Genomic DNA, 12,175 nt, shown 5'->3' with positions numbered 1-12,175 from the left:
TTTAAGGCCCTTGTTTCTGATTGAACACCATCACTTTCAAACTTAATGTAAAATTCTATCATATTATGGTCACTCTTTCCTAAATGCTCCTTTACACCATAATTATTAATTAGCTCTGTTTCACTGCACAAGTCTGCATCTAAAATAGCTTGTTCCCTAGTTAGTTCTTCAACGTATTGCTCTAGAAAACCATCTCGCATGCTTTCCAATTCATCCTCCACAACATTAGGACCAAGAAGGTTTACACAGTCTGTATGAAAATTGAAATCTCCCATGACTATTGTAATATTCTTGTTACGGGCACCTCTAATTTCTTGAATGATACTGTGATTTACATTACCACTGCTGTTTGGTGGCCTATAAACTCTCAATGTTTTCTGCCCTTGCTGTTTCTTAGTTCTACCCAAACTGATTGTACGTCTTGATCTTTAGAACTAACGTCATCTCTGCCTATATTACTAATGCCCTCTTTAATTATCAAAGCTACCCCACCTTTCCCAGCTTCCTATCCTTCCTAAATGTCATATACTCTTGGATATTCAGGTCCCAGCTTTGGTTTTCTTGTAGCCATGTCTCTGTAAGGGCGATCAGGTCATACATATAAATTTCTATTTGAGCTGACATTTCATCTGTTTTATTGCGAATGCTGCAGGCATTCAGAGCCCTGAAGTCAGTATTTATTTTTACTGTTTTATAAACTCTGGCACACTCTTTAGTTTGCAATCACTGTCCCTTTCTGCCATACTGATTATTATTACCTTTATTGCTACTTTGATCTATTGCCTTGTCATTTCCTTTTACTTAATCTTGCTCTATGTGATCTCTTCCCCCACCCCCCACCCTCTCCACTTCCCTAGTTATACAACTCACTAGAGCACTGGCCCCAGCCCAATTCAGGTGAAGTCCTTCCCAAAGGTACAGCCCTCACTTTCCCCAGTATGGTGCCTTTGCTCCATAAACCAGAACCCACTTTTCCCACACCAGTCTTTCAGCTATGCATTCATCTTTGAGCTTATTTACGTTATGCCAATTTGCATGTGGTTTAGGTAATAATCCAGAGATTATTACCTTTGAGGTTTTGCTTTTTAATTTAACACCTAGCTCCTCGTACTCCATCAGCAGAACCTCTTTCCTAGTTCTACATATGTCATTGGCACTTACATGGACCATGACAACTGGATCCCCCCCCACTCCCACTGCAAGTTCCTCTTCAGTCCTGAGCAGATATCCCTGGCACCAGGCAAGAAACACAGCCTTCCGAGTTCTCACACTCAGCTGCAGAGAACAGTATCTATCCCCCTGACTATACTATCCCCTCCCACCACTACATTCCTTTTAACTCCACTCCCTCCCTTCCTTCATGGTTAGTCATCCACATTACAGCCCTTGCTCTTTTCCATACAAACTAGAAGGACCTCGATCTTGTTGTTCAATTGTAAAGGCTGAGGCTCCTCCAGTCCCATCCTCTCGATCCCCTTACTTGCCTGTCTTGCAGTCACACCCTCCAGTCCCTGAACACTGACCATAACCTAAGGGATGTGACTGTCTTCTGAAACAAAGCGTTCAAGTAACTTTCCCCCTCCCTGATGCGTTGCATTGCCTGCAGCTCAGCCTCCAGCTCATGGATTCTGAACCCAAACTCCTCAAGCTGCAAATATTTACTATAGGTGTGGTTGCCATGGATTGCAGTGGCATCCAGGAGCCCCACATGCTGCAGTCACGAGACATCACCTATCCTGCTATCTTTATTGTGCTAATTAAATATATTTTTCTTAATTAATTTATAGCCCCCCTCTTCACCTAACTCCCAGCTTCAACACTGTACTCAAGCAGCAATCAGATAGCCCTCTAATTATACTCTCTGAAAAACAATTATAAGTGGTGTATCGGTGCTTGGGCCCCAGGTATTCACAATGTGTATCAATGATTTGGATGAGGGAACCAAATGTAATGTTTCCAAGTTTGCTGACTGCACAAAACTAGGTGGGAATGAGCGGTGAGGAGGATGTTAAGAGGCTTCAAGGCGATTTAGACAAGTGGAGTGAGTGGGCAAATACATGGCAAATGCAGTAGAATGTGGATAAGTGTGAAGTTATCAACTTCAATAGGAGAAACAGAATGGTAGAGTATTATTTGAATGGTGACAGATTGGGAAATGTTGATATACAAAGGGACCTGGGTGTCCTTGTACATCAATCACTGAAAGCAAGCATGCAGGTACAGCAAGCAGCTAAGGTAAAGTATGCTGGCCTTCATTGCAAGAGGACTTGAGTACTGGAGCAAGAATGTCTTACTGCAGCTATACAGGACATTGGTGAGACCACACCTGGAGTATTGTGTGCAGTTTTGGTCTCCTTACCTAAGAATGGATATACTTGCCATAGAGACAGTGCAGCGAAGGTTCATCAGACTGATTCCTGGGATGGCAGGATTGTCCTATGAGGAGAGATTAGGTTGACAAGGCCTGTATTCACTGGAGTTTAGAAGATTGAGAGAGGATCTCATTGAAATGTATAAAATTCTGACAGAGCTGGACAGGTTGGGAATGAGCGGTGAGGAGGATGTTAAGAGGCTTCAAGGTGATTTAGACAAGTGGAGTGAGTGGGCAAATACATGGCAAATGCAGTAGAATGTGGATAAGTGTGAAGTTATCAACTTCAATAAGAGAAACAGAATGGTAGAGTGATGTATTCTCTGGCTGGGGCATCTAGAACAAGGATCTCAGGATACGGGGTAGGCCATTTAGGACTGAGGAGAAATTTCTTCAGAGGGTGGTGAACCTGTGGAGGCCAAGTCACTGAATATATTTAAGAAGGAAATAGATACATTTCTAGACTGAAGGCATCAAAGGGTATGGGGAGAGAGTGGGAATATGGCAGAGGTTGGATCAACTATGATCATATTAAATAGTGGAGCAGGCTCAAAAGGGCCGAATGACCTACTCCTGCTCCTATTTTTCTATGTTTCTAAGTCAGTTCTGAAACTCAGAAACCAGCTTAAGCTAGCCACCTAATTAACTAGCTACAGCTGCTCTCAGAGAGCTTGTATATCTCTCTTTAAGCTTAGAAGAAACTTAACTTAAACAGTAATTTTTAGTTAATTGCTAAATGTAAAAAAAATAAACTTTAGAGCAAGATTAACACTCATCATCCCCTTACTCACCAAAATCCCAGCTTCAATACCCTGTGAAACAAACAATATTGCAAGATCTTGAATCTAAACACTATTTTGCATAATGTGTGAAGTGCAAATTCCAAGAGGGATAACATTCTAACATTTTGCAGTCCTTAATATTGATTTTCTTTAACATCAAAGGCAACAAAAAAATCTGAGCACCAACATACAAATATAAATGGAACATAATTTCCTTACTACCAAAAGCAAACTTTTGTATAAATCTGCATTGCAGAACCATTACACCATTTTCTACATAAAACACTTGGGACAAAGTTACATTTAATGTTGAGTTTTTAAAAACAGAGTATTCACTGAGTTATACAAATAAGGCTCAAAAAATTAGGTGTTAATGAGCTCAGTTAGATGTCGTTTCCTGGACATAATAAGCAATAATAAGACAAGAAATTAGATGCCCCATTGTTCAAAAACACAAGCCAGTGATAAAACAGGCAGGCAGGGAGGTGTCAGAAGGCGGCAAGCAGGCAGCAGGCTGAGAGAAAATTGGAGCAAAGAAGTTATAAATTATATCGTTCAAGGAGGTCAACCCACTGTTGTGAGGAAGCGTGTCAGATTGTTTTGTATTGTCATGCAATATGAATTAAACCGTGATAAAAACAAAAAACTGCGGATGCTGGAAATCCAAAACAAAAAAACACCTGGAAAAACTCAGCAGGTCTGGCAGCATCGGCAGAGAAAAGTACAGTTGACCTTTCGAGTCCTCATGACCATTCAACAGAACAGTTCTGTTGAAGGCTCATGAGGACTCGAAACGTCAAATGCATTCTTCTCCGCCAATGCTGCCAGACCTGCTGAGTTTTTCCAGGTATTTTTTATTTTGAATTAAACTGTGTTTGATAACGGGCCGGAACTTCCTCAGAGCGGCAAACAATGTCGGATTGCTGCTCCATGCCCAATTTCTTTTCTTAATTTTTTTTTTGATCCCATCTCACCTGACCTTCCCACTCAGTCCGGGCGAGATCCTGGTAATACAGCGCATCCCTGGAGCCTAGTGTTGAAGTGCATCTGACTCGAAGGGAAGGAGGCTATGCCCCCTTTTTAAATGGCACCAGCTGCCATAAACCAGGTAAGTTTAAAAGTCCATTGAAATTTAAAGGACAGGCCAGGGCGAATGTAAGTGTCCAAGTTAAGTGGCTAGGATTTTGGATGGGGATAACAGGTGTTGGGAGAGATGGTCAGCGGTTGGGCTTCGGGTTAGGTCAAGCCTGTGGAGATTGGTGGTGATTGGAGGGAAAGGTTCAGGGATGCAGGGGGAAGACAGTCAGGACTTGGGTCGGGTCAGGTCAGGCCTGGGTGGACGGACAAAGTCCCCTGGGTGGGGGAGGTCAGGGGAGAATCCTGTGGTGGGGTTGGCCTGGGTCTGTACAATAGTTCCCCAGAAGTTAGAAGTGGTTTTAATCCTTAGAACCCTTTCTGGGTAACTACTGGCACAATTGAGTTCGAACCATCCAAAGTTTGCAATTTAAATCATATGGCTCCCAGTGCAGGGTAACTGCCCGGGGATGTTTGCACTTCCAGGCAATTGCCGTACAAACCTTAGCTGGTAACTACCGAAGGGGATTCCCCAGCACATCTTTGGGGTACCTCCCCAATACAATGTTGGGGCACTTGGAAGTTGCAGCCCAAATAATTGCTGTTGTGCATGCTCACTATCATGAAATAAAGCACCAGTTTGATTTGTGTCAATCCTCAGCCCACAAAGTGTTTTCTCAGACTGAAGAAACATCTGAGTGAGAAACAGGGCTATCCAATTTAGATTATTATTATTAACTCTTGTGTCAAGCTATTGTACAAATATATGCAGAGTAGTTGTAGACAACACCTTTAAAGGCAAGACATTTAGGCTGACTGTGGGAGCAACAAACCTCAAATTCATCTACAGCAGACCTAGAGTTGTAACACAGACTTTTAAGGTAGTATTCAGTTAGGACTGCCGTTTCCCCTTTTCTATTAAGGATATAGTGCATAAAATGCCGATAGATCTGCCTACATGCCTTTGTACCTGATACTAGCAGCTACTATTTAATTTCCCCCAAAATGAAATTACTAACCTCACAATTTAAATTGAGATTCAACTATGTGGGGGATCGCAGACACAAACTGACTTTTTAACCACCACCCTCAAGATCCTCAGTGATGTCTGCTGCTGTTTAATCTAGATAATGTTTAATAAATGTGGGAGAATTCCTCCACGTAATAAACTTCATATATTATCATTGATACATGATTAAGAAATGCATGGGAAACAACTATGAACAGGTGTTGTGACCATGAATCTGCCTGCTGGACTTCTTATAAAATGAACTGCTGAATCATCCACTTGACTCGGTGCTTAGTTACCAGTTGCATTGGGTAAATCATAACAAATAACTAACCCATGGACTTAGATTGGTTTGTACAAGAAACATATGGTGGGACATATGGTGAAGCAATCCATGTCCAAATGCAGCAAGTCCTGGACAATATCCAGACTTGTGCTGACAAGTGGCAAGTAACATTCATGCCACACAAGTGCCAGGCAATGACCATCTCCAATAAGAGAGAGAATCTAACCATCACCCCTTGACAGAGAATCTAACCATCACCGAATCCCCCGCTATCAACATCCTGGGGGGGCTTACCATTGACCAGAAACTGGACTAAGCCAGCCATATTAATACTGTGGCTACAAGAGCAAGTCAGAGGCTAGGAATCCTGCGATGAGTAAATCTCCTCCTGACCCCCCAAAGCCTGTCTATCATCTACAAGGCACAAGTTGGGAGTGTGATGGAATACTCCCCACATGCCTGGATGAGTGCAGCTCCCACAACATTCAAGATGCTTGACACTGTCCAGGACAAAGCAGTCCGCTTGATTGGCATCACATCCATAAACATTCACTCCCTCTACCACCGAAGCACAGTTGCAGCAGTGTACACCATCTACATGATGCACTGCAGGAATTCACCAAGGGTCTTTAGACAGCACCTTTTGAACCCACGACCACTACCAAGGACAAGGGCAGCAGACACCTCCACCTGGAAGTTCCCCTCCAAGTCACTCACCATTCTGACTTGGAAATATATCGCCATTCTTTCACTGTTGCTGGGTTAAAATCCTGGAAATCCTTTTCTAACAGCACTGTGGGTGTACCTACACCACATGGACTGCAGCGGTTCAAGAAGGCAGTTCACAACCACCTCCTCAAAAGCAAAAAGGGATAGGCAATAAATGCTAGACCAGCCAGTGAAGCCCACATCGCATGAATGAATTCTTAAAAAAGCACTACAAATAGTTACACAATGGAAAACCACATCTTAGGTCTGATTCCTGTGGTCTCAGGTAATAGCTTAGGACAATTTCTTGATCCAAATTTAACTGTTAAGCAACGTTAGGACTCAACACAAGACGTTTATGGCCCAGACTATCAGGATAGTTAATCTACACTAGTGGACCACCAAAAACAGCTATTTTCATGTATGAGGCCGATAGTCATGTTTAAAGAGGTTCGAATGGTTGCACGAACTTATGAGTGCTACTTCAGTTCCTAATTGGCCAAACCCTGAAGGACGTTACTGACTTTGGCAGGTGGAGAGAGAATCAACACAAGGGAAACACCTACTTAACCTCATCAGACCACCTGTCACAGGTCCACCCATTTATGGCAGGGTTAGTAGTCGGTTCTGTGGCAGTGAAGTCTCATCTGCACAATGAGGTCAAAAATTTTGTGGCACGATCACTGGTATGGGGTAGATTCCTAGCAGATTGAGCATCGCAAAACTGGGCATCGATGAGGGTCACCTCAAGCAGCAGAATTGCGTTCCACTACAATCTGTCACCTCATAGTTCAGCATAACCCTCACTCCATCATTATTAAACCAGGGAATTAATTTTGGTTCAATGAGGACTGTGGAAAAGCGTGCCAGGAGTAATACCAGGTATTGTAAAGTGATCCTACAACCAAAGGATTAGATCAAAGCTCTGCAGCCCTGCCACAGTTGTCAATGGTGATAAACAATTAACAAACAGGAGGCAGTTCCAGAAACATCCCCATTCACAATGATGCTGGAGACCTTTGTCTGCAAAAGGCAAGTCTGGAAGTGCCATGTGGGTGATCCATGGGGGCAAGGGAATAGTTGGGTATAATCTCAAGAAATGTGATCTTTACAGTTTGATTACTGTGCTATTTTATACAGTATGGCTGCACTAAGGAAGCAATTGATTTTAAATCCATGCCCTTTTGTTATTGACCAACTCACCAGAAGGATTTTTCCCCCTTATCTACACTAATAAAACAAATCACCTTGAAAACTTCCATTAGGTCACTTCACAACCTTCTCCGTTATGGAAAACTGCCCTACCTTTCCCAACTTCTCACAACTGAAGTCCCTCATCCTTGGTAACTTCATGGTAAACCTCCTCTATATCCTTTCTAATGCCTTTACATCTATCTTGCAGTGTGGTGCCCAGAATTGTCCACAACACTCCAGCTGAGATAAAGCAGATTTATAAAGTTTTAGAGGTCAAGCTAATACGGTGGCATTTGATTATGGTGTCAAAGTTTAGATTGTCACCTTGCGGTTGGGGTAAGAGTGAAAGGAGGATGGATGGGGTAAAGAGGTGAAGGACAATAATGTACTTGTCTCAAAAAAAAAAAGTCTTTCAAACATCAATTCATGCTGGCAATCAAACTGAGCAGTTTGTAGAATCATAGGAACTTGTAGCACAGAGGGAGGCCACTTGGCCTGTCACCCTTGTGCTGGCTCTTTGGAAGAGCAACATTGGTTAATCCTACATCCTTAACCCGTCCATAGCCCTGCAAGTTTGTCATCCTCCAGTATTTATCCAACTTCCTTTTAAAAATATTTATGGAATCAATGTCTACCAACTTTTCACAGAGAGCATTCCCGGTCTCAACAACTTAGTGAAAACATTTATCTCCCTTCTAAATCTTTTACTCCTATTGATTTTAATTCCATGCCCTTTTGTTATTGACCAACTCACCAGGAGGATTTTTCCCCTTTAACTACACTAACAAAACACATCACCTTGAAAACTTCCATTAGGTCACTTCTCAACCTTCTCGGTTATGGAAAGCTATCCTACCTTTCCCAACTTCTCACAACTGAAGTGCTTCATCCTTGGTAATATCCTGGTAAACCTCCTCTATATCCTTTCTAATGTCTTTACATCTATCTTGCAGTGTGGTGCCCAGAACTGTCCACAATACTTCAGCTGAGATCGAACCAGATTTATAAAGTTCTAGCATAATCTTGTTGCTTTTGAATTCTATTCCTCTTCTTTATAATCCCAAGCAACTCGCATGCTTTTTAACCATCTTATCAACTTGTCCTGTCAACTTTAAGGGTTTTTGCATATGGACATAAGGTTTCTTTGTTCATTTACATTTTTAAAAAATGTACCACTTATAGTACACTGTATTTCCTTATTAGTTCTCCCAAGGTGCATTACCTCAGAGTAGGCACCAACCAGTATAAGGATTTCTTTAATTGTATGGCAGTGGGTGATGCTGGAACCTCTTAAGTTGAAGGATGCTTGTTTGAAGAAACAGTTTTTGAACTAATAATGAGACTCTTGGATAATATCTTCTATCATTTACACACAGTTTAACACTTGTTGATGCCATAGATGTCTTGGTGAAGACATTCAATGACCTGTCAACCCGATGGCATAAAAAGATCTTTAGTGCCAGTGCTGCTGCCTGAATCCACTATGTTATCAACTTCAACTTAAATCATCAAGTTCTCAGCAGTAATTGGTGCCAATTCATGACCAACAACACCCAATTAGGAATGGTTATGTTTCTTAGGCTTACTGTGTTCATTTTTGATTTGAAAATACAGCAGAGTTCACCAACCCCTTATGGGCACATTTTTATAAATTTGGTAACAAGCATTTTTTGCAATAATCACAAAGGTCAGGAATTGTGAATAGATAATCAAATCTTGCAATGTTTGATCTTTGGCATATGGCAACACAGACATGCTGAGCAAACTACAGAGCAACTTAATTTAGTTTTCATAAAAATATGAGTACCACAGAGTGTACACAGGACAATCACAGATAAGATACTACCTTGAATGAAGAAATTCTATATGGCACTCTTGCCTCCTTGTCTGCGAAAGCATTTATTTTTGCCTGTATTATTCTCTCTCTAACTGATTGCCTGGGATTAAGAATTGGTTGCTGGTTATCACATCACTTAGATTAACCTTTCTTTTTCTTTTCTTGTCCGGAAAGAATAGTTTGACGTAACTCCTTCTGAAGGTTTGTCATTCTTAATGTCGACACCTTAAACTTCCAAGAAGCCTGGAAAAAAACCCCCCAGGAAGTCCAGAATGTTTGATATTCTATCTGCTTAACTTATCCTGTAAAGAGACTCATGCCATGAACCAAAACCTAGGCAAGAGGTCTGATACAGCTTCAAATGGAGAAAAACAAACTGTCCCACAGACATGTTCTGGGCCTTTCTACAACAATGTCGTACCAGCTATGTGAGATGTAATGACGCACTCATGTACTAATTTAGCACGTTGTTTCCCTGGAGCCTATTAAGCTCACCTATACACCTATGGTTGATACAGAAGATATATTAGAAAGTATTTTCAATATTGAAAGATCTGTGCTTACATAATCATTAACTAATACAGGAGAGTCTGTGTCAGGGCTGCCAGCCAATGAGCTTTCTGGTGTTCCTTGCAGGTCATTTTCTAGATCCATTTGCATTGCTGTTCCAGCATTAGCACTTTCACAAAAAGGTAACGATCGCTTTGGACTCTTAATGTCTTCATTAGCAGCATCAAACTGAGTATTTTGTAAAGGCTCAGAAGGAAGATGTAGAATTGGGCTACTTTCATTTTCAGCTACAAAATGAAAATAAAAGTTCATTTAATACTATTTTATATATACGCACAAGTGTACAATAATCCAATCTAGGGCTTTCACCTTCTAATTTGATAATACAATGGACCCAAAATTGTTGAACACCATCATCTGTCATTTTTAAAAATACTTGACAAGAAGTTAAACTCTACCTGAAGCTGTTAAATTTGTTTTCAAGGATTGATTAACCACGTCATCCTTACTGGGTTCTGGCCGAACATCCTATAAAGAGAAAAGTTCTTAACATCAATAAGCACCACATAAAATGTAAGAATATTGATTTGTTTTTCCATCATTTTATTTCTAACAAACACAGAACAGTAATGTAGACATAATTAGCTCAAATTATGCTCTCGAAAAGCCTCAATAATGCTGATACTATATATAGGCTTTTGAACATAGACCTTTCATCACAGCATGCAGTACTGTAAAGGCAGGAGACTGTTGTAATATAAAAGGCAATATGCTACTACGAGTTCTTACATCAAAGACTGTACGAACCAGGCTATGCCTTGGGTAAAAGCAATGAGAGGAAGTAAGTGTGGTGTGCTTAGGAATCTGTCATCTCTGTTTAGCAATTGGTTCAAACAACTCGGTGTCATCAGTTAGGGCTGTATTCAACAGGAAGAAAACCATTAGACAGAATGGCATAAACAGATGCCATGTTTTTACTCAGCTAGAAAGAAAGAGACTGTTGCTGCCTTCAAGACCCAGTGATGTGAACAGGCTTGGAAACGGCAACTTTATGGATCCTCATTATTATCCACATGAGTTTTGGATAATGCGTGTTACTCTGTACGGATGGTCAGGGTGTTTAAGCTTAATGCTTTGTCAATAATAAATGAAATAAATTATCAAATATACTACCGTCTCTAGCTTTATTAATCTGTTTAATGGATAAAAAGACTTATCTAACACAAAAATTAAGTACAAAATGCTTATTTTATTACAAAATGCTTATTTTATCATAATCTGCAATGGCACAGCAGAACTTAGAGTGGTCGTGAAAAGATCAACGTTAAGCTTGGATAGTGCAATAATATATTACATTACAGCATTGTCAATTCTAGTCAGTGTGTGGATTGCATTCTCTCTCACCTGACGGTTGCATCAAAACACTATAATGAATGTTCTGAAGATCAATTACCTAATACAAGCCCCTAATGTTACAAACACACTGGGGTAGGTTCTAGCCTTCCTGTACAGCAACATAGATGTCCATATTTCAGGACTTGGTAATGCAGCCTTTACTCCCATCATTGGGGGCTTCTCTTCAATTGTTCTTGAATTTGTTTCCCCAAGGTTGCATAAACTTATATTCTCTTGGGTTTGGAAGCTTGAGGAGTGACTGAGGTGTTGAAATGAAATGAAAAGCATTCAAGGGGATAGATACAGAGAAACTATTTCCTTTGGTGGGAGAATACTGAACAAGGGTCCAAAATCTTAAAATTAGTTAATATTTATTAGGAGTGACGTCAGCAAGCACTTTTTCTCACAGTACTGGAATTCTGGAACACTTGCCTCAAAAGGCTATTGCAGGCTTTTTGTATGGGACGTTAAGACCCTGTCACTCAAGTAAGCACTCTGTAAAGTGACAGGTGGCCCGAGTGGAGTTGCAGTGAGCTGGGGGGGTCTGTCTACAAGCATGACCCAGACCTTCCTGTCGCTTGCCATTTCAACACCCCATCCTACTCTCATGCCCACATATCCGTCCTTGTCCTGCTGCAATGTTCTAGTGAAGCTCAAAGCAAACTGGAAGAACAGCACCTCATTTTCCGATAAGACACTTTACAGCCTCCTGGACTTAACATTGAGTTCAACAACTTCAGACTATGAACTCTCTCCTCCATCCTCACCCCTTTTGATCCCCCCTTTTTTCTATATTCATTTTTATTTTTTCATTTTAATTTTTAAAAATGTATTTATATATTTCCCCCCACTTATTTTTATTATTATTTTTTAAATTTATTTCCATTTTTATTCATTGTTTTATCCCCAGCTTTAAGCCCTTTCGATCTTTTTTCCCACCACTATCCCTTCCTCCCACCCCACCAGGGCCATCTGTCACTTTCCAGAGTGCTTATCCTGGTCCTGCCAT

General features: G+C 40.9%; 1 protein-coding gene across 7 annotated transcripts in view; it reads right to left on the bottom strand.

Moving 5' to 3' along the window:
- pcm1 (pericentriolar material 1) overlaps positions 1 to 12,175 on the bottom strand; it is a 170,187-nt gene that overhangs the window by 6,416 nt on the left and 151,596 nt on the right. For all 7 annotated transcript variants that reach the window (XM_041207250.1, XM_041207340.1, XM_041207506.1 and 4 more), the window contains 2 exons: positions 10,230 to 10,299; positions 9,826 to 10,058 (listed from right to left, as the gene is read on the bottom strand). In XM_041207250.1, coding sequence (XP_041063184.1) covers positions 9,826 to 10,058; positions 10,230 to 10,299 — 303 coding nt within the window. The remainder of the gene's footprint in view (positions 1 to 9,825; positions 10,059 to 10,229; positions 10,300 to 12,175) is intronic.

The sequence above is a fragment of the Carcharodon carcharias genome, chromosome 1, assembly GCF_017639515.1.
Source record: "Carcharodon carcharias isolate sCarCar2 chromosome 1, sCarCar2.pri, whole genome shotgun sequence".
In the NCBI taxonomy this organism is placed as follows: Eukaryota; Metazoa; Chordata; class Chondrichthyes; order Lamniformes; family Lamnidae; genus Carcharodon; species Carcharodon carcharias.
Note: the sequence above shows the minus strand (reverse complement) of the source record. Positions and strands in the feature narration are given on the sequence as shown.